At 43.0% G+C, this 23,680-nt stretch overlaps 1 protein-coding gene across 1 annotated transcript in view; it reads right to left on the minus strand.

Moving 5' to 3' along the window:
* Positions 1 to 14,192: 14,192 nt before the first annotated feature.
* Positions 14,193 to 23,680, minus strand: part of PTPRN2 (protein tyrosine phosphatase receptor type N2) — a 691,758-nt gene continuing 682,270 nt past the window's right edge. The window contains exons 23-24 of the mRNA XM_075704660.1: positions 19,714 to 19,787; positions 14,193 to 14,264 (exon numbers count right to left, since the gene is read on the minus strand). Of these exons, the coding sequence (XP_075560775.1) occupies positions 14,193 to 14,264; positions 19,714 to 19,787 (146 nt within the window). The remainder of the gene's footprint in view (positions 14,265 to 19,713; positions 19,788 to 23,680) is intronic.

Below are 23,680 nucleotides of genomic sequence, written 5' to 3' on the forward strand. Positions count from 1 at the left end.
CATCACACGTTGTCTCTGTTGCTCCTTCCTCCTCAGGGAAGGACTCCTCACACTCTTCCCCTGCTCCAGTGTGGGGTCCCTCCCACAGGAGACAGTCCTCCTGAACTGCTCCAGCGTGGCTCCCTCCCATGGGGTGCAGTTCTTCATGAACTGCTGCAGCGTGGGTCCCTCCCACGGGGTGCAGCCCTTCAGGAGCAGACTGCTCCAGCGTGGGTCCCCCACGGGGTCACAAGCCCTGCCAGCAAACCTGCTCCAGCCTGGGCTCCTCTCTCCCCATGGGCCCACAGGTCCTGCCAGGAGCCTGCTCCAGCACGGGCTTCCCACGGGGTCACAGCCTCCTTCGGGCACATCCCCCTGCTCCGGCGTGGGCTCCTCCCCGGGTGCAGGTGGGTATCTGCTCCCCGTGGGCCTCCATGGGTGCAGGGGCACAGCTGCCTCACCAGGGGCTGCACCAGGGCTGCAGGGGAATCTCTGCTCCGGTGCCTGGAGCACCTCCTGCCCTCCTCCTGCACTGACCTTGGGGTCTGCAGAGTCGTTCCTCTCTCTCACATATTCTCACTCCTCTATCCAGCTGCCGTTTGTCCCCGGTGGTTTTTTTTTTTTTTTCCCTTCTTAACTATGTTATCCCGGAGGCGCTACCACCATTGCTGTTGGGCTCGGCCTTGGCCAGCGGTGGGTCTGTCTTGGAGCCAGCTGGCGTTGGCTCTATGGGACATACGGGAACCTTCTAGCAGCTTCTCACAGAAGCCACCCCTGTAGCCCCCCTGCTACCAAAAGCTTGCCATGCAAACCCAATACATGGAGTCAGTGGAAGGAACTGGTGGGAGAGGCGCTGCTGCCAACCAGGTGCAGGGACTCCAGTACAGGCAACATGACTCCCAACTCCTTGCAGAGCCAAGATGGTAGCGAAGGGGTGGATGTCTCCTACACCAAAAGCTAAAGATGCCCAACCATGAGTAAGTGAACATGTGCCTGGTAGGAGTGCTGTGACGCTATTTTATCCAGCACAAATGTCTGGAGGTACACTTACCCATCTGTTGGCTGTCCACATAGCCGTGCTCTTATTTTTTCTTTTTTTTCTGTTGTTGTTGTTTATGTATATATAGATCTGTGATGTATATATAGATCTGTGATATATATATCTCACAGCTCCAGAGATAGTTACACAGATAAACATCTGTAGGCAAGGTATGGTCCACAGTGGGAAGACCCCACTGTGTTAGCAGAGAAGTTAACATAAATTTGCAGTCAAAAGTCACAGGCACAGTCCTATTAGTTGCAACTGTCCAACAAAATGCATTTTCAAAAGTAAGCGAAGCTTAAAAAAAAAAAAATCAGGAAGAAGGTTAACAGGCACTGCAAACTCATTTTGTTGCCCTTCAAGTGCCAGAAGGTGTTCAGAGGCAGCGGAGCTATTTATGTTAAGTCAAATATGGAAGGAAAATAGACCAGATTATAGTAGCCTGGTGAACAGGAAGGCGAAAAGACGTAAGGAATAGGAGCAATAAAGTCTCCAGACCAGCCAGGTGAAAAGCGCAAACCTGTCTTGTCCACCTCTTTCCATAGCTCACTTTTTCCCAGAGCCAACAAAAGCGATCTGTACCACACCCTTTATCTGCTGGCCTTTCAGTGGGGAAGACAGGGTTTTTAAATAACAATAATAAAGCTTTCCATTTGTATTTTAATAAGGAAACATTTCTTTTTATCAGATTTCCAGGCCTGTCATGATTCACCTCTGAACCCTTCATTTGGCTAATGAATTTATGCCCTCTCTCTAGGGGCAGACAATCTTGTCATTCACAAAATGATGCTGTTATCAGCATATCTCATGCCAAGGCAAGGCAGGGAAAGAAATCCCTGCTCAGCTTCATTGGTGCTGGTCTCTCCTTCCTCCTGTGCTCTGTGCTGTAAGAGGGCAGGTCATCACTTAGCTCTGATGCTGCTCTGCTCAAGGGATGCTACCTTGTCTCAGAGCCTTTGAGGTCAGGAGGGACAATGGTGTGCTATGAAAAAAACCCACACCTTTGTCCTTTCTTGGGTCAGGAGCTGCTTACTCTGATACAGTGCAGAAAGCTCCTTCATTGATTCAACCTGGGCACAAACCGAGTAGAATAGGCTCCCCCATGGCCCAACATGCCACATCCTGCACCTAAAGGTTGAACAAGGGTGAAATTTTGGCTGAAATGCGGTCAAAAGAAGGCTGGATTTTGATTGCAGTTGGGCCAGGAAGTGATTCGGCACCTCTGCTGTGAACAGGGTGCTAACCCATATGGCCGCAACATCATTCAGGTGTCTTCAAAGTCTGTTAAAGACAGGATGTCTTCCATGCCCATCTATTTCTGAGCCATTTCACACCATGCTAGGGCAGCTTCTCAGCTCTGGTTCAGGACCCCAGAGGTACTGCTCACCACCTGCACTCCCATCATGAATAGCTGGCAAACAAGTTTGAAGATGGCAGAAGAGCAAACCTGTGTCACAGCACATGGGACAGTCCTAAGAGCTGGAACACTGCCTGGTATTGTTTTTATAGTCTCTGGCTAAAAAAGAAAAACAAAACCATTTTTTTTTTCTTATGCAACTTCAAAATGTCCATTATTCATAATCCTTGCACAAACTTAGCCTACACATGGGCAATCCCCACCCTCAGCTGTGTGCTGCAGTCCTCCTGGCACATCAGGGAGGGTTTGTGGGAACTGGGCCTAGCAGTTGCCTGTTGGCAGCACAACGCTCCCGGTGACAGATGCAGTTTCCCTGACCAGAACCCTGGGCATGCTGGAGAATGGCAACTTTCAGGGGAGACCATAGCCAGGTGGGAGTCCTTCCACATCTTGTGATACTTTCCTTCTGCAAGAGAGGCTATTTCAGCAACGTCCTGCCTACCTAACACCCAGCATGTATTTTCCACTGGGAACAGTATTTTTCCACTTTCAGCCCCCAAACAATTCTGGGCTAAGTAACTTACCACTGCTTATCTCTCTCTGCTGATTTGGGAGGAAGCCGAAAGGATTAGCGGAGACTACCACTTAATTTTTAGCTGGCTGGATTAGGGGAAGCAAATCCCACCCTCCATGCCTACATTACAGTCTGAAGGGTTGGGGAGCAGATGGGATGGGGAGAGGAAAGTGTGTGTGTAAGTGAATACTTTTTAAAGGGTTTATAAAAATATCTGTTAGTGTTACACTGCTGTGCTGTTATCTGTGATCTCCTGGATGGTCTAACCTGCACAGCGGCACCAGGCATTCCCCGATCCTGAATGTGGGCAGGAGTTTATCAAGATCCTGGTGCTTCCTTTCCCTCTTGCCCAACCTTCCATATCTTACTGTACATTAAAGGGAAACTCAGTCAACTAATTAAATTAATTTTCCCTGACTTAAAAAAACCTAATAATATTAAATGAGCTTTCACAGATGCCAAAAGTAAAAGCTATAATGGCATTTTCAGCCAGCATTAAATTTTTAATTAATTGACATACATTAGAAATATTGTAACACATGCAGCATCAGCCATCTATTCAGAACAAACCTTTAAAATGTGACGGTCTCAGTGACTCATGCTGGTCAGACCCAGTTAGACTTGTATATATAGCTGCAGGAATCTGCTTTAGGATCGGAGGGATAGCATTGGTTATGTATGGCAGGGCTGTTTGCGCCTGCCATTTACTTAAGTCCTGCTTTTACAGGACTGGAATTCACCAAGGAAAATTACAAAAGCTTTTACAAGCCAGTGTTCTGCTAAAAAGGAGCTTTGTGGACATTTACATGGGTTTGTGCACGTTAGACATTGTGTTAGCAACTTACAGAAAAGGAATTTTGGGTGGATGTGGAACAGGAAGAGCTGTGAAAGTCTCCCAGGTTAAATATCCACAACGCTGACAAAAAATGTGTTCTTTTTCTTACTGAGAAGAGTAAGAGTATTAGAGACTGGAACATGCCCAGGCAGTGAGATGACAGCACTGGAGATCACTACAAAGGTGTCCATCCATCCCGTTCCTTGGCAAATGTGATGGTATGCGGTTACTGCTGTACAGCAAGGACCCATGTTTTTTCTGCAGACAGCATGTTAACACCAGTCTTATTTTCAGGATTTCTATTCTTATGCCTTACACCCTCATGTCAGAGGGGCACCAGCTTACAAACCATGTCCATCTCCATTTGGCATCTTGGCCATGGGTGATAAGGGAGGTGGAAGTTGAGCAGAGCAGGTATTTGGCATGACAGATTCCAAGCAAGATATAGTATTGTGTCAGGTTCAGCAAACACAGCTATAACAAAATCTTTCAGAACAAATGCTGAAAGCATATGAACCAGCAGTGCATCAAAAATGTTTTCTTTCCCAAGTCGTCTCATTATCTCATCGTGTTGTTATAGTGTCTTTACTCCCTCAACCTCAGAGAAAAACAAAAAAGGTGATTTAACGTAACAGACATAACCTAAGGGTTTCTCCAAAAGGCTCTTCGTTTAGTACTAAAACTGCAAGGAAGACCAAGTCCTACCTAACTGCTTAGGAACACAGTTTGGCTTGCTTGCCTGTCTTGTGGGTCTTTGCAATGGAAGTATATGGGACGGGTGGAACTGTAATTCATTTCAGATGAATCCTAATAGATCCCAACTTGTTACTTCAGCTTCTACAATAGCTTATTTAAAAAAATAAAATAAAATTGTGGGCTCTACTTAGAATAAACAGTAGAACAGATAAAAAAGTCAATGCTAAAGACCTTCTGTTCTGCAAGGAACGTCTCATTGAGTCAGGTTACTTACCCAGCTCCTTCAACCATGCATGGCTACACACACCAGATGTTAAATTAATCTCCCTTTTCAAAAAGAGGTGTGTATTCCTGCTCATGGAAACAAATCTATAAATAATCAAAAGGTAATTCTGGAAGAAGTGGTGGTTTGTTTTTCCCCTTCAGCTGTTCATGAGAGCACTGGTTTCCTTTCAGCCTCAACACCACTTTTATCAGGGTCACAAAGCTGTGCGTCCAGGTTGGCTTCTGCCCAACAGATCAGGCGGAGCATCAGTAACACTGCAAGAACTGGTCTTGCTTATGCTCACTCTCTATCATAATATCTGTATGCAGGAACAAACATTTCTAACTTGGACAACACAAATGAAATCTGCTGGAAAATGGAGCAGATTTCCTGCGTGAAGGAAATGGATGCCACATTTAGAAACAAGTGCTACTAGAACACTGCTGTTCACTAGTTTTTTTACATGAACTCAAAAGTCTAAATACCATGTTTTTGGCCACTTTTCCCGTCTTGTGCTGGAAAGCAACAGTGCCTATGCTCCCACACAATGTCGTCACTGGCTGTGAGGTACACAAAGCCATTAAGCACTACCCAGCATAAAGGCTACTCTCCAGTTGTGCCCTGCTGCGGTCATTGCAGCACCTCATGCCCGGGCTTGGCGTATGCTCAAGCAATGCTGTCTTCTGCTGAAGTCATAGGTCTACCTTGAATCCAGTACTGACGTATGTTCCAATAGGCATAATGAGGGTTTTCAGAAGCTGCTGCCAGTCTGGGTGGGTTAGATCTGGGAAACTACTGTCCTGTGAAATTCCGTCCCATAGCTTGTGTTTCAGTAGAAGTTACAGAATGCAACTGGTAGACACATGATGTGGGATTTAGGCATCTAACGTCATCTGAGGCACCTCAGGAGATTTAAGCCACCAGCACAGGGCTGGCAAACAAAACACAAGACTTCAGACCCTCAGCCGTTTTGCATGAGTGCTGGAGGCTAGGAAGGATACCCACAGCATCTGCAGTGACATCGAACACTTACAAGCACTGAATCCTGCCCAGAGGGTGGGGTTCAGCTCCTGGCCTAAATGCCTCCATGTGTGCTGCATGCCTGAGTGTCTACTACAGTAAATGACAACCTTGTTGGTGGAGCCTAGAGAGGGATGTGGCTGTCCATGTGCAGGTGTCTCCTTTTGGGGAGCTGATTAGCAATCAATCTACATCAAGGGAAATTTCAATTAGGTCTTGAAAAGACGTTTTTCACAAAGAGGATCCAGAGGAATCTGCATCTCTGGAGATACTCAAAACTCATGACCCTGAGCAATGTGCTCCGAGTGCTGCTTTGAGTGGGGGGGTTGCACTAGCTGAGCTGCAGAGCTCCGTTTTCAAGTCCATTCAGTAGCTCTCCACTGACTTCAAAAGGATATCAAAGCTATTTTAGTAGGTGTCTTACTCTATAAGCTGCATCCACCCCCTTGTGCCTAGATCCTACATAACTGATGGCGTAAAGGGGAAGGAGAAGCAACACGGTTTTTGCAGGCGGAAGTCCTGTCTCAAAAGCCTACTAAGAGGCTTTGAAGGAATCAGTGAGCATGTTGATGCGGGTGATTTACTTGATACTGTGTATTTGGCTTTCCTAAAAGCATTGGGCAAAGGCTGTCTCATGAAAGGTTGTTACAGAAACTGAGCTGCTATGGGATTAGGGGGAAGTTCTTTTGTGGATTAATGAGTGGTTAAAAGATAAGAAAGGGGTTGGGAGGAAAGGGAGAGTTTTCGCAGTGGTGGTGATTCCCCAGTATAAACATTGTGAAAAAGAAGGAGGTGATAGTGAGGTGGCAGAGTGTGGATGACACATATCTAGGGTCGTAAAAACAAAAGTAACTGTGAAGTGTCATGGGGATATCTTGTGATAATGTGTGTCTGTGGCAGATGAAATCACTAATGATAAACATGAAGTAATGCACATCATTAAATACATCCCTAACAATAAAGACATAATGATGACCTCTGGGTGAGCTATTGCCCTGCAGAAAAGGCAGTTTGGTATTGCTGTGAATGAGGGTGGTCTGTGAGCACCAGCTCAGTGCTCAGCAGTGGAGGAAGGCAACAGAGTGTTAGAAATTCCAAAGAAAAGAAAAAAAAGAAAAACAAAACTACATGACAGTGCACTGCAGCTGGGGCCCCGTGCACCTGAGAGCAAGCCTAGTAGAAAGACACATGGACAAGGTAAGGTGAGGAGTAGTAAAGGTGATCGAAGGCATGGGACAACTTCTGTAAGTGAAGAAATGAATGTACAGTGTGGAACAGGAAAACTGAGGAGGAATAAGATAAGAATGTCTATAAATTCATGGTTTACAAAATCAGAAATTACTTCCCTTTTTCTCACAAGTGATCAAATGCAGTTATGAGGGAATAGGTTGACAGTATCAAAAGGAAATGCTTTTCTACCTAATGCACAGTTAAACTTTGGAACTCCCTGTTTCAGGGTATTAGGTGAATAGAATGATTCACCTTATGGTAAAGTAGACATCCAAACGAGATCAGACAAATAACGCCCTAAAAATGCTTGTTTTTCTTCATTGACTACAAAGCTTATGATGAGTTGCTCGTCTGTAGAAGTCCATGCAAAAGCTACTCAGAGGCTGATTACAATGAATCCCACCTCTAACCTCTGTTGGAAATGGAGTGACACATTCCTGTATCTTTGAGAACTGTGAGCCAAAGCTCCTGCAGAGAAAAATCTGGTGCAGGGCAACTACGTCAGTCATATAGACCAAAACTTAGTTTAAGTCTGTATCTCCCAGCATGGTCATCCATGTAGTCTTTTTTCTGTATTGCTGATTTACCTGCGTGGGGGGGATAACTGGTGCATTCTCAAGGGGAGAAATTATTTTTTGGCTTAACTCCACTGCAGGAAAAATTTCCCCAAGGATTCAGTTTCAAGCACACAGTGTGCCTGTCCTATCACTAAACCAAGAATAAACACAGCCTACAGGTTACCCCTCCCTGTGGGTGTAGAGTTCTTTGTATTCGGCATGCAAACCAGAAATACCAATCCCGTCAGCGCTGAAGTTTTACAAGTCCTAAAAGTAAAACCCCAAGGAACTTTGGACAACTTAAAAAGTTCTTGTTTTTTATACTGTATGAGGGACTGCAGTAGTTCAGCTGGGAGCAGAAGCAAGTCTCTCCCTTTTGCGCTGGCACCAAGCAGGGCAGCAGATGGGCAGCTCTTTCCTCTTCTCCCCCAGTTTGCCGACTGCTATGTCCTCCTGCTTCCCCAGAAGCGTGAACAGCTCAGGCTCAGAGGAGGTGTGTTATCACAGCATGGGCTGTGCAACAAGAGTATTCAGGTGTGCTGGGGATGCTCCAGGCTGATACTCAAACCCAGCTCTTTCCTGACCCCCTACCAGAAGCCAATGCCCAGTCTGCTGTACTGTTAATGAGCTAGAGCCGTAAATACAAAACCAAGAATAACAGCAACAAAGTAATGCCCCTTGGCAGCAGCTGAGACACTATCCTACAGTCAGAGCACCGGTGAGGGCAAGGCTGCGTGTATCTGTGTAGCATGAAGCAAAAGCAAGCACTAGCTGCATGAATCATTGTATGCGCAACTGTTGGCTTTTGTGTTTGCCTAGAAGATCCATAATGCTCCAGTAGTTACACAGTTAAATGTATTTCTCTTTTTGTCCTCCATCTGATGTTACCAGAGGCTTCAGAAAGCTATCTTGGAGATGAAAGACCTCCTAAATTACACCACCAGGAAAATAGCTATAATGACGCATATATTTTGCTTCCAAGATGAAAGTCACCTTCTTACACTGAGGAAGGCATAGATATTAAAACACGCAACTACACAAACAAGGTTAAAGAATGTAAAATGTGATTCTTCTAATGGGAAGGGAGTGAGCTGGATCAGGACGGTTTCTACCTTTCTATTTACATTTTTTTAGTTATTTCCAGGTAAGCGGTAAACTATTTTAAGTCTTCTTCAAAACACAAGTAAAATTGTAACACACAATACAGGACCATGAAAATTGCCATACCAGGGCTGTCTAATCCTAAAGACTGCCTCTGATAACAGCTAACAATAGGTATGGAAAGATACAAACCTTCATATAATGGCCAGTGCCTATGGGAAAATTACTTCCTATCCCCTGGGGAAAAGACTGGTTATTTTATGCTGTGCTTATGTGGGAACCTTAGACTTTATTCCTCTTAACCTTATTTAATATAACAGTGAGTATTTTCCATTACCTGTTCAAATCCTTCTATGAATCCTGCTACTATTTTAAAACTATAAATCCTTGGGCAGCCTGTGCCACCCATTATGTGATGCTCTGATCCACCAGCCTTCCCTCCCAAAAACATTTTCTTGCTTTTAATTTTCCTGAAAGACGGTGTCATTTATTCTGTTCGTTAACTTGTACACTTTGTGACACACACTATAGGCCAAATTTTTTCACTTCCTGGTTACACAAAGAGGGTCGCTGTAATGTAGTCATTTTTTAGCCTGCTTCACTTTCTGGTCTGAACACGGGCATCTGTCTTGATCAAAATGTTGGAAGTTGCAATATTACAGGCCACACACCCAAGCCAGAGGTAGCTGCAGTCTCTTCTGCTCCGAGCACATTAAATGTGCACCTCTAAGCCATCAGCAGGACGTTTGTGTCCCTGTCGGTCAGTCCCACCTGCCCACCTCCGATATTCAGAATCCAGCTCTCCTGCAATGGACGGAGGTACCGCTCCCACCCCCCAAATAAAAGCGAAGCACCAGCTGTTAATGCTGTATTCACAATACCATACTCCACAGACAATGTGACTTTATTCACAAATATGATTTTTACAGAGGTAGAACAAAATACTTTGTATAATCTTTTTTTTTTTAACTATATACATATAAAGAATATAATAGAATGACAAGAAAGAAAAGGTTGTAAACAAAACAATATTATGCCATCAAATACAGTACAAACAGCATGCAAGAACAGCTTCAAATGAAATCTTGCTGGTGTAACTTTATTTCTAATGTGGTAAATGAAGAGTAGTAAAGAGTCATGCTCTAATTGGATTGAGTATGCCACAGCTCTGCAATTTTGTTTTAATTATTTTTTTTTTCTTTTACAATAAACCAACAGGATAGCTTTCTTTTCACTGTGGTGGGGAATGCTTTTGTAATGCCCAATGTAATCTTAACAGAAAAATACAATAATCAAATCTACAAAGTGTACTCTCATTTAAAAAGCAAAACCATAGAAACTGTACAGTTTTAAAAAGCTAATTATCTCAACTGCTTCTTAAGAGAATTTTCTAAACAAAGAATAAAATATGCAGAATAAAAATTAGGAGAGCTATTGTTCTGTAACAAAGCTAATCCAATACTTGTTTTCTATTCCAATAAACAGTTTTTTTAATTAACGACTATTCTGGAAATTATGAAGTGGGCTGGGTTTTATTAATGTTCCACTTGACTAATAAAGCATGAACTCCTTATAGGTACTATAGCTGTCATTCCCCTGGGGATGGATGGAGATTGGTTCTGCATGCATGCTAGAGACAGGAACAAGATTTAGTCATTGGTGTAGATTTCAAAAATATTTTAAAGTGTTTTAAATGTTTAGTAGCATGTATAAAAATAATCTGGCTTGTTTTGCTACTGGATTGAGATTTGGATATGGGATTTTCTGCTGAAATTCATTCTTGGCCCTCATGACTGCCAAGGACTTCCACTGGATGTTACCTGGGCTGCACCAAGTCCCACAGACGATGGTCAAGAGCAATGGTTAGAGCTCACACCTGAAACATGTGAAGCCAACAGCAAACCCCACACTGTTTTCCCTGTGGCTAGGGCTGAACCTCAAGGATCTGGGCTTTGGGGAACGGTGCTGTCCTGCCCCTCCATCCCTCTAAATCCTGGCCCATGTCATGGGAAGTGTGAAGGCTGGAGAGAGCAACTGCTGTTACTCCAATGAACTATCAATGCTGGTGATACCCACTGCTCCATCCCTCATATCTGCACACACTGTGACTATGGAAGTGTGGGGTCTGCTCAGGTCACTGCCCTGCTCGGGGCCAGCAGCCGTGCTCGCCTGGGGGAAAATAGGGTTTTCTCCCTCTGCCGCAGGCTTTGACCAGCGAGGAAGGAAACTGTGAGCACTGGGGTTAAATTGCCCTCCTGCAGCTCCCCCCCTTAAATGTCATTTAAAGATTCAACCACACAAACAGCACCTGTAGATTCAATTTGTCTTTACCAAAACCACAAGGATGGTCAATATTAAACACATGCTCTTTATGGCTACACGTCAGGCACCAGCCCAAGCTTCAATTGCAATCAGTTTACTAAAGATCAAGCAGAATATTGAACAGGGAAGGACCATGGGTCTCATTTGACTCTGGGCTCTCAGGTGATGCTGGCTGCCAGGAAGAAGCTCAACTCAACCTGCCAGTGAACATGGGGCAGGTCCCACGTCCAGCGCAAGTGGCCCGGAGCGGCCTGAACAACATCCTTCGCCAAATCACAAGGATTAAGCTAATTGCAGTGAACAGGGTAAAGAAATACCTGCCCTGCATGAGAAATCCATCTCCATGGTTTCATCCACGGTTTTGGCATCTTCCTGGGAGATGGATTGTCAAACCCCTCCAGATCGCCCTGGTGCAACTGAAACCTGCATTTCACTAATAGTCCCTGCAGCAGATTATCACCCCCAGAAGCAGGGCGTTTATTGAGAGGTATGAACAGTATGCTACCTGCACAGACAAAATACTCTGCATGATAGTTTACAGTCAACAGAATAAACCTGACACCTCTTTGTGGAAGAACTGTACAAAACACGGCTGAAATAACAGGATTGTCAATGACATTCATTGGGAGATGCTCTAACCCTCTGAGTAAGACTGCATCTTTCTGTTGTGTAAACTGGTCTACAAGTATGAATAAAACAATACATCCCTACCCCATTAGCCTTGGGGAAGATTAATGCCCTCTAATCTACGCTAAATAAACTCCAAAGCATGAAGACCAATATTTAAGTCCTACACTCAGCTGCTTGTGAATTAATAGGGATCACCCTGAAACTGATATTATGAAATGCAAATATTTGCAAAAGAACAATTAAAAAATATTCCTGAAGTGCAAACGAATGGCTCGTCAGCCATGTTTGTGGTATGCACAGGGACAGTCAGAAGGCGACCGCTAATGAATCCCAGGGCAGAAATCTGTGCTAAAAACCCATTATGCCATTGGCAGTAGGTAATGGCACAGCATCTTGCACTGGGAAATAATTCTACCCGATAATCAGAGGGCTTGGCTTAGGATGCCCTCATTTTGATTCTTTGGACAGTTTGCTTGGATATTAACTACCTGTATTTTCAGAAAGCTGCAGTACATGGCTCACAGTAAATCTACTTCAAACACTTGCTGATACTGCTCAAACTGATCTCATCTGCCCTGATCTGCAATTTTGTGTTAGCTAAAGTAATAAAAGAATCCTGTTAAACCTAAATTATCAAATGAAAAAGGCAATTTTCTCATTCATACTCCATTAGTTTTTTTAGTTATTGCTAGGAAAGCTCTAAAATGCTTAGGCCATAAAATAAACATGTGGCTTAATGTACAGTATGTGTACTTAAGAGGATGATGGCATCTGCAGTAACTGCTCTGTACTGCCATAGTAATGGGATGCACAAATTAAGCAGCAGCGCATACCAAGTAAAGCATACAAAAATGTATGGCGAAAAGTAACAAGCCTTCTGCTTTTTTTTTTTTTTTTAAAATAAGTCTTTAATTGCTAAAAAGAAGAAATCACCAATATCCACACCTACAACACAAAATTGCAACATGGTTGATTTTGATAGATGTTACCTTTGTGCCAGCAAAACTCTGTGATATTGTTCTCTTTAACATTTCACTGATTAGAAGTTTATAAAAGCTTCCCCTTCCCAAATTAAATTAAATGATATATTTTCCAGTGCTGAAGTCATACGATTAGCCTCATATGGTTTCAAGCATACAACACTGTTAAGATTTTGGAAAAAAGCACCCCAAAATTCTTAAATCACGGCGATGTAGGATAACATATGAAAAAGCATCCAGGTATTCACTTTTGAAAATAAATTAAGAGCCTAGATCACTTAAATACCTTTGATAATTTTACTCTCAGGCCCTTCATTCAAACATATCGGAGTACTTTCTATCAATAATTAAAATTGCTTCAGAAGAGTACCACAACTAAACCTGTAAATTCACATAAGCAAGATTGCATAATCAAACCATTTACAGCCATATTTTAGCATTACTTTGCAACAGTAGGCATTAGGATTTTGAGAACACAAGAATCTCTGAAATTCAACCCGTGTGCTTCTTTATCCCTTAATGGTTAATTAAAATAGGTATTATTCAGAACAAGGAGCGAGGAGAGCCTCTGCAGAAAGGTGCAACGAATGTCTGGATCAGACAAACTCGATGAGAATCATAAAACACAGATTGGAGATTTCTCCTTCAGCCAGGCTTTTACAGAAATATAACTTCCTGGCTAAAAAGGATGGCACAGCACAGTACTACAGAGGGAAATGCAAAAATATAAAGAGGAGAGTCCCATTTTCTTCCTCAGTAATCCCATAAAATCAACAATCTGTTTCCGTAACAGCTCCGGACATTTACCTGACTGCTGACAGGGCCTTTCCCCATCACCCGAGGTGAGTCTACGCTCTCCTTTTCCGTGCTGTCAGTGGTAGGTACACGGTCAGAGTTGTTACGCTCGTTTTCCCCTGGGTTCCCATTAATGTGACCAACTTGTTCTCCCCAGTTGCAACAACTGTGCAGGCCTATTTACTTATAGTTCCGATTTTCTTCCATTCATGGCACAAAGCTGAAAAGTAAACAACAGTTAAGAAAACATTTGCTTGCCAAAGCCTAGCACAAGAAGGTGCAAGCTCTCTTTGCCAGAGCCTGGACCTGTGTTTACTCACACCCTCAGCACTGTTTCGTGCTCTTGCTTGGCATTGTATAGGAACAATCACCATCCTCTTCAGCCCCGCCCTCTTACTCAGCCTTGTGGAAGTTACAAAATATAACAGAACACTGTTTTGAGACTATATTGACTGCACTAATTACCCACAATACTGTATATTTGCTATTAAGAACATGAATGTGTGCTTTCAAAGTGTGACATTCAGGGCTTTGAGGATGTGAAAGGAATTAAATGGATTGTTCTGTCACTTAATCCGAGGCTTCAATGTACTTTTAAAAATTTGTTTAAAACCCCCAAAAACAGAATACACATTTTAACTGTTGAACTTTTACCAGCTAAAGGAGTTTGTAAGGACCCTATCACTATGTGGTTACAACAGAAGATGCACAGTTAAGGTCAGGTCACGGTTTCCAAGAACATTCACAGGGACTGAGGATGAGGAAAACAAGGGATGGATCCTGCGGGAACCTTCGGGAGACTGAGCCGCTCACTGGGGAAGTGCCTTGAGTATTGCATTCACTTCCTCTGCAACCGCTGTCAAAGCAAACTCAAACTGCTCCTGCGGAGAGAACAAATGCATATTCTGAATAATAAACCCAAACACTTTCCAAAAGCCTGGTGCACTATTTTGCAGCCGAGCATCCTCAAGACATTGTTAAAAATATGAATATGCAGGATGAACTGTACACTGCAACGGAAAGGAACAAAATGTTCTGGGATTATTGATGCCATATAACATGTTTGACAGCATCTTGAAGCCGGAGTAATTTTAATGGAGAAAAATGTTGGTAGCAGAAACTAAGCTATTGGGACACAGTGATGTATTGCAACTGCGTGGTCAGAAGGGTTTGGGAGTAGCTGATCCCCAGCCATTTCCTTCTGACACAGAGATGGAAACTCATTAACATAATTGAGATATGAACTAGGTGAGATGCTGCAAAGCAGAGCCTTTGGCTTTTCTCAGGACTGTTTCTAGTTGAAATCAGCTAGAATAAATATGTCCTCACCCTCTATCTATTATATAGAACAATATCTGCTTTTTGGTTTACCTGTTATTGTTCTTTTTCAGCCTCCCTTTCTAAGGGCCTTTCTGCACCCCAGAATTACCCAACGATGTTTAGACCACAGCTATTTAAGAAATACTTGGGAAGGCTTTTCTCTGCCATTAATTTATTATAAGCATAAAACTAAAATTACTAACAGGCTTCTGCACTGTGTTGGCAGAGGTGTGAAGGACACAGCCATGAATGGCCACCTCTTCTAAGTGCAACCCTAACACACTCCTGAGCTGTGTAGTCCTACAGAAAGACAAAGGAGTTTTACTTCCTCAAGGTTAACAGGTGTTATATTTTCTAACGAGTAATTTTTCTCAGAAATTTAGCTTACTGAAATATCTGACAGGATGATTAGGTGTTTGCAACTTTTCAGATGAAAAAAGAAATGTGGGCAGTTTACTCAGAATATAGGCAAATGAAGGACACCAGACAAGGACTGTGGAGAAGTTTCTGGATTTTCTAGAAGTACTCCAGTGGTTTAAGCCAGCTGGGGTCAAATGATGCTGAAGAACCAACTTGGAGAATGGAGGTCCGAGATGCACCCTGCAAAGCATCCTGAGATCACTGCTGGGATACTATCTGTGTCTCCAGTTAGAAAACTGGTGGTCTGGTAGGTACGTCCAGCCCCTCAGTTTGCACTGCCAGGGGCTGTGCGGGGTGGCTGCAGGTATGTACGCAGCAGTGGCGGATGGCTGCAGAACACAGCCAGCCCCCAAAGGTGATTACTAGACTAATAGCATTCCTTTTCCACAGTGTTTCACTTTACTGTGGAAATCTGCAGGAAGGATGAAAGAACAAACTACAGATGTGCAACTCATAGTTCAGAAAGACAGCTGACTTCTAATTCCTGCAATTCAGTGCCAGTCTTCTCTGACTTGTCTTACCCTGCTGCAGAGCCATCTCCCATGTGGAGATGCCTCAGAGAGAAGCAATGACGGGCACAGCTCCTGAGCAGAAAAAGAAGAACAAAACTCAGAATAATTTCTCAGAGACACTGACATTCAAGAATTTTGCTGTCTGCTTGGTGCTGTCAAAGTGGCATCCTTGTACATTTGCTGGACTGCAGCCAATAGTTTTTAATCAGACATCAATTCACCCTAAAGAGTAGGAGTCATCCTCATTAGGCAGAGAAAATGGTGTGTATTTCTGCCTATGCCTCCCCACACTCCCCAAGGTCTCTGCAATTAAAGAAAAGACTGGAAATGCTGGTGGCCACCCAGGAGCAGCAGTTATATTTTAACTGGAGCATACTGAATGCGTGACAGGGGCTGGGGGGCAGTGGAAGCAGAGGGCATTCATCTGCAGATGTTGTGCCAGGACCAAACCCGGTGCTTGTACTGGCTCAAAAAGCTTCAGGAAATTTGGGCTGATGCATGAGAAGTGCTCACCTCGGAGCAAAAGAACCTTGGCAGGAAGAGCTGGCAGTCGCTGGACCCCATCGATGCAGGCCTGCGAGGTGAGAGACCTGCGGAGCAGCCTGGGCAGGGTGGGAGACGCTCGCGCCGGGGCTGGCAGGAGAGGGGCAAAGTGGGTGCTCCCAGGATGCCGAAGCTCAGATGTGAGCCGGACAGCTGGTCCCCGTCACTGCCAGTCCTTGGAGCATGGGGAGCACAGCAACAGAAGAGGCTGATCTGAGCACCACGGGGGTTGACACAGTGATGCAGCCAAGTTTCAGAGGTGTGCAGATGACTCTTCCAAGATGTGGGCGTCAGTTTGGAAGAAGGGAAGCTGCCCATGGTAATGAGGCTACCTAATGTGCTCTTCATCCGAGTATTTTACAGTCAGGAAAATCTTGTAAGATCAGGGACTACGATGCTTTAATATTAGTCCCATTGCTGAAAATAACTTATATTGCTCTAAAGTTATTCACTGAACGGATCTGCCCTTTAACTTTGTTGGTCCAAGATGCGTTCACCTTACTGTGAAGACCTGTCAGGCTGGAGACCATCGACCTGGGAGTGCCTGCCTTTGCCCCTTGCGGAGGGGTACCCCTCACGTGAGCACAGGGCATCATTGCACTGCCTGAGGAAAAGTCTGTCTCGCCCAAGGACCCTGGACTGATCAACATGAACTCCCAAAATTCAGATACGGATTTTGGAGACAAGTTCAGTGGAGACCACTAGCTAACATTAGGTGTGACCCTAAATAACTGAGGCAAAACAACTTACAAAGCATAATCTTTACAGCCAGAGCTCAAAACTGACTGTGAAACACTGCAGTAAAGGGGACAGTAGAGCAGACACATGAGATGCGTGAGGACGTGGTCATGCTGGGATGGCGCAGCTGAGATCTTCCCCTCCTTCCTTTTGCGTAATACGCACAGGCGAAATGCAGATAGTGCAGCTTCCACTGATGTGTATCACCACCCTCCAAAGAAAAGCCTTTACCCACCTTCCGCACCTTTCCATGAGAATAACCACCGTTAGAGCAAATTGGTTTCAGTAATTTTTAAAGGAGCTCAGTTTGTTGTTTTGTACAGCTACACTGTCATTCATGTATGCTATTCACATACATGAGATTGACTGGAGATGAATTTTAACATCTAGCTTTGCCTAGAAAACAGAGCCAGACAGGCATTTTGTGGTGTCAGTCCACCTATAATGCAGAGGTGACAAGAATATATTTAGCAAAAAATAATAAGCTATGTTTCATTAAGTCTACAAATGAAAATTCCCAGGAAAACAAACTGACTACATGTAGCATACATGACACAATAAAGAACCTCAGCTAAATATTACAGATTGCAAGAGGAAAGATATAGGAGAGAGAAAAAAGGAAATATATATTTTTCCCATCACAGAGAATACACTTCTTCCTTCATTACTTTTTCCTCTCACATGTGGCACATCAATTCTATTTTATGATTCCCCTGCAAAAAAAATAACAAACCCACAAACCCTCTATTATGCTTCTCAGAAATGCAGAATGTCGTTACGATAATTTCATTACCATTTATTATATACAGTACTTTTGAATTAAAGATCCCTTCCAGAAGACAAAATGTTGCAAACAAATCTTTCACATGCTTATTGAAAATGTGGAGCGCTGCCTGCTGGAAACACAATAACATTGCTGAAGTAAGTTGGCGTTTATTTTGCCTAGGGATATTCTGTAATTGGCATTTCTAACCTGACTTTTAATCCATTGTTTTAAATTACTCCAAGAGTCTAATATTCCTCATTTGTATTCAGTTGGGAAAGCACAGGGGTTTGTTTAAATCCATCAGAAAAATTCTCGGGGGATTGTGCATTGCTAGCATGTAACCAGATATTTAAAATTTGCAAGACATTAGCTTGAATAAGTGATTTGGGTGGTTTTGAGAAAATGACAATGATGGAGGAAGGAGCAAGAGGAGAGATAAGCAATATCCTGAGAAAATTTTTCATCCTGGATGAAAAAACAGGATACATTTCTTTTCTGGAGCTCTTCCAGATAAATGTTTGGAGGGGAAAAAACACATCTTGAGTGAGATTTTCATGGGACCATGGGACTATTTCTGAGCTATGTAAGAGAAGTTGTTCACATAACCTCTTTCTTTGGTTCTGGAGCTATGTTTTTTCTTTTGTTGAAGGCAACAAGCTGTAACTTCTCTGCCCTGAGAGGAAAACTGGAATCTGAGCTCTGTATTTCTACAGAGCTGCCATATATTTTGGATGCATTTACAGAGTAGTTCAGGACTTGCATCTCCCTTCAGAGTAAATACATGTGACATTGCATACTGTATGCTGTATGCATTTTTTTCCAGTCTGAATAATCAAAGCAGAAGAAAGATTTGTGCAATTTTATGTCTTACTTGCAAATAAAGATTAGTTAGCTTTGACTGGCTCATCTTTATTTTTCATGCATTTAATTGGTAAATAATAATTAATGTCCCCACAACTGTTCTCCAGCACCACTTCTCCTAGTATTAGTGGGAAGATAAAATTATTACGAAGAGATTCAAGAAAAGTTATGAACCAATGATTCCTGCAACACACACTTATTTCACTTTTGTCCCTCAGCAATTTCAACTCCCTAAATGCTGCAGACTTTCCTATCAGTTCCAGCCTGGCCAAGACAGAGTGCTGTCACATTGCCCTTGTTACTCAGTTTGGGGCTATAACTCTCATTCAATATTTTACAATGATGTCACACACAGATTTATTTGGTCTCCATGCCATGAACAAGTTTCTTTATTGACATATTTGCAGCTCTTACCTTGCAGCAAATACCCCAAAATATCATTCCATACATCACTGAAATTGTTAGTAATAGAAAGTTTCATTTCTAATTTGAGGGACTACAGTTACACCATCAGCTATCTTTAAAAGCTTTACATTGTGGAAAAATGTCAAAACTATTACAGCTGATGGGAGTTACAGAGTAAGATGTTCACCTCACCAAAGGGTACAAATATAGTTACCATGCTACATCCATGAAAGGACATGGCTTTAGACATGATCTAAGCTCTTCCGTTCAAAGATAATAAAAATGACTTGATTTCCTACAAAACTATATTTCCTTTAATTAAAACCTTTTTTTTTTTTTCAGAAAAAAAATCAAATGCAGCAGTTACATTCTCTTTAATGAGTTGAAGCTTTTAAAAAAATATTACATGCACAGTTAAGCACAGATAACTCTAAGAAAATAATCCATATTTCAGGATGAAAGCAAGAACATTCTTTCAAATGCACATTTTCTTTAGCAGGCTATAGATTGTTGTCTTGACTGCCCTTCATATATGGTAATCAAGATAGATGTTGGAGATGTTACAAGAAAGAGCAGTAAACACCAAAGAAAGTAGCGTAGATAAATCTTCAGCATAAATAAACCTCAGTTGGTAGGGAGCCAAGCAGAGTAATCAGCAAGCGACCTGCGTTAAATTAGGTCATACCCTCTCTCTTCTGTCATGAAAACAACTACTGTGAAAGACCTTTAATGTATTTAAAATCCCAGTGGATTTATTGACAGTACCTTTGTCTGGACCATGCCTGGTCTCTGGTCCCTCAAGTGCTCCAGGGTAGCAGCAATATCAATCTCTTTAGCACCTGCAACAAACCACAAATTGGGCTGAGTTCAGAGCACAAGATAATCCATGCTGCATCTGTCAATCTCTTGCTATCGGGTTCCCTTTGGGCTAACAGTCCAATTGAAAATTATTACATCCATCTCTCAGCAGACTTGGCAGGCAGCTGCAATTTTTGTGTTCATATAGAAAAATAAGAGGCTGGGGCAGCTTTTATTAACATTAATTCAAGAAAAGCCAGAGAAAAACAAATTCTTAAAAATGCCTCTGCACCTAGAGCAGAATATATTTTGCGGAACCTAAGGGTCTGTCGTGGCAATGCCACCGAGTGCCCCTTTGTCACTTCTAAGAGTAGGCACTGAATTAAGGGCCCGAGCCACACAAAGATTTATGCTGTTAAAACAAGATTTAGGTGAACTTTTGTCACCCGCAGCTGAGATCCAGAAAACCTGTCTGTGGCTTCCTAGTTCAGGACCCGCTAGACCATCTTGCTGCGTGATCACTGTTTCAGCTGGCAAATCTATGGCATTTTCTTTAGGTTATACTTTGGGTGTCTGGACACCGCTGCTGTGTAGTGAACACCAGCACCAGGATGCAGAAAATAGGCATGCACAGCCTAACTGCTGTGGGGACTGGCTCCCTTCCTTGGAGCAAAGTGAGGTGCTTTCTTGCAAGCACCTTTCTGTGGAAAGCAAAGCAAGTGCTTGTGCTTCTCACCTTTCTTAGAATAACCCAGAGCCTGGAGAACCAAAGGGGACAGGGAGATGCTGATTTCCTCCTCAGTTTCCTCCAGTTTAAGATGTTTCAAGACCACCCTCCTCATCTTCCTTAAGTGCCTAACCTGATACATGCTTTTTGAAGGGATTGAGAGGAAATCAGGATTTTGGTCCCTCCTTTATGGACTCCAAGAGTAGAATCCTGGCTGAAAAATCCTTCGAGCTCAGAAGTTCAGCTACAGAGTTTGGCGCTCTCGCATCCATCCCCTTCTGCATCTTGCAAGAACATCAGACAGTGCCAAAGCATCAGACAGATGGGCAGAGGGTCATCCTAGCCCAAGTGTAACTGCCCCATCTCCACTCCCCTGTCCCCTGCTGCCCTGGTTGTCTGTGCGTTCTCCTAGGGCAGATGTGGGTCCATAGCTTCTGAAGCTTAGAGAGATGCTGACCTCGGGTCTCTCCTCTTTTGTATGTACACTTCCATCATTAAATGGTTTATCAAGGACAGGGATTGGCTACAATTCTGAAATCTGCTCTATTGTAAAGGATATTCAGTGGTGTGCTCTGAAGAAGACCATGGCCCTTCGATGTGCAATTTGACAACCATTTCCTACTGCCTGGACCTAGGAATCTCCTGGCCCAGCCTGTGCCGATTTGGGACTTCCTTCTGGAGGCATTTGAACCTCCCCAACTATTCACAGGGCTCTCGGTGCCTAACTTGTGGGCCATGCACCTAAAGCATTGCTGCTGCAATAGCTAACTTGTACACATCTAGAACATATACTTGTTTAGTTCCCAGGACTGGATATGGAGGATTGGGCCCAATGCTTATCACTCTGTAGGAATTACAATTGTAATTTAAGGGCTTAAGTCTAACTGTAATTAAGTTCACGTCAATGTAAACATCATGCACCTCCTCATTTACCCAACTGAACTTTATAACTCAGCACCATCTTTCAAAAAATTCAGCAAAGCAACTAATAGTGGGTGATTTAATTTGGTTTCCTTTGATAAAAGGTATCAGACGATATTTAAAAATAACATCAGCTCTACAAGAATAGTTGATTCGCAATATGTTCTTCATATTGATGAAAATATGTTCTTCAGCTGCATCACACATGGAATGAATTAATTCAGTAAATACAACAGTGACAACTTAGAAAAGGTATCTGACAGATATTTCTGCTAATTACCATGGGTTGGGGCATTGTATGGCTTTTGCTTCCTCCACCCCTGTCCCCTGCATTGTACAGGAATTTACAGGGATGAGCGTTGGAAAAACCAGAAAGTTTTATTTTCAAATAAAAACCCCCAAACCTCCATGTGACGAAGCAAAGCAATACATACTCAGATATGCTGTAAAGTCTGATAACAGTGACAGTAATTATACCTTAAGTCTATTGCGGGTTTTGCAGTGGCAGTTCATCTGGAAAGCATCAGTAAAAGTACACTCTTTGTAAACCCTAGCACTGGTGTAACATGGTAGCTCATTTCAGTGTTTAGTCTCATACATGCACGTGCAATTAGGTGGGATTTTCCTGTTCCGCCACAGATGTCCATGGGAGCAGAGTTGCTTGAGTACTGCACACACTTTACAGCCCTACTTGTGGCCTCATTAGATTCCCAGGAATTAAAATGTCCCAGCAGCATCTTGGCTCAACATAAGAGAAATTCTCTCATTCAGAAATTAAGATATGAGAAAAATCTAAGACACTGAGATCCATGGATGAAGTTAACCACAGTCCTGAACCAGCCTCTGAGGTGTGCTGCAAGGATGAACCTGGAGATGCTCCCAGTGGAGCTGGCAGGATGGAGTGCCACGTGGGCTTCCCCGTGGCTGCAAACGTGTATGTCCCCCCTCCAGTAAGGGATGGTCTTTATTTGAAAATCCTCTAGCCTCAGGCCAACACGGTAACATATTAGGTGCAGGGAAAATGTTCATGACAAGACCTAATAACACTTTTTAACGGCCAGACAGGCTTCTGAGCCTACCTTTGAAAGAGTTAATTCCTCCTTTTCTGTGATGCAGATTGCAGGCATTCACTAGTGAACTGATGCTTGCTTTTTTATCATCATTAACGGAATGACATGCCTAATAGTATGAACAACACCTTATTATAAAATCCTGATTTAGCAAAACACCAAAGCATATGCTTGCACTGGAACATAAGAATAGTCCTAGTGGGTCAGTGTGCTTTAATGGGAAGCTTGTTTTGAAGTGTTTTGTCAGTAGAACTCCCTGAAACATCAGTTTTTACTTATCAAGTGTCCCCCAGCATGAGTTGTGATCAGCACATCACCCACAAGCACTTCAGAGTCCTCAGCCATAGGTAACTAAAAGACAAAGGAGAGTAAAGTATGATTTTGCCCAAAGCATGTGTCTTTTTCAGAGGCCAGGGTGTTAGAGGCAAGGCGAAGCAGAGGCAGAGATTGGTTTGCTACTTCCTTTTTTCCATTTCCAAATACCTCTTATACTATGGTGATGGGAACTACCTAAGTGCCTAGAGAGGCTGATCAACAAAACTTAGTGTTGCAAAGATGGGCAGCTGTTTTGGAAGAAAAATATCTTGGAAGAAGAAAATTCAGAGGAAAAAGGATGAAATCAGCGGCACAGGATAAAGCCAGCATGACTTGTTTTCTCTCTACGTGAGCAAACCTCTCTTCCTCCCCGGCATCCACCACTACATGTTCTGCATCTATTACCTTATTGTGCCTAAAACAAATGAGTTTAAATATATATTGCTAGTCCACTATTAAATCTCATCTTGTGATGAGGGCTTTTTTTCTATTCAAACTTACACTGGATTGCTGTTATATTATGTAAATTCAGTTCACTTCCACTGATGTGTGCGATAGTCTGTACAAAGTTCTCCGGTGACAGAGTTGGACAAAGGAAGAGATTTTCAAGGCACAAAGGGAGGTCGGAACCCAACCTGCATTCAGAGGTGAGAGGAGCTCAGTGTTTAATTGCAGTGTGAGCTTTCGGCTCTCTCTGGAATTATTTTGTTGAAATCTGACACAAATTCAACACCTTCTTTGCTATGCTGAGGTTTTCCCTTTAATCGCAGAGTACAACAGTATGGCATAACATTCTATGGTACCCAGTAACACTTTATGCTTTTGAGCCATTTCAGGTGACAAAAAATACAGCATATGTTACATGACATTGGGAGAAAGGGACACTGCATCTAAGGACATT

Source organism: Pelecanus crispus, chromosome 2 (assembly GCF_030463565.1).
Source record: "Pelecanus crispus isolate bPelCri1 chromosome 2, bPelCri1.pri, whole genome shotgun sequence".
Lineage (NCBI taxonomy): Eukaryota > Metazoa > Chordata > Aves > Pelecaniformes > Pelecanidae > Pelecanus > Pelecanus crispus.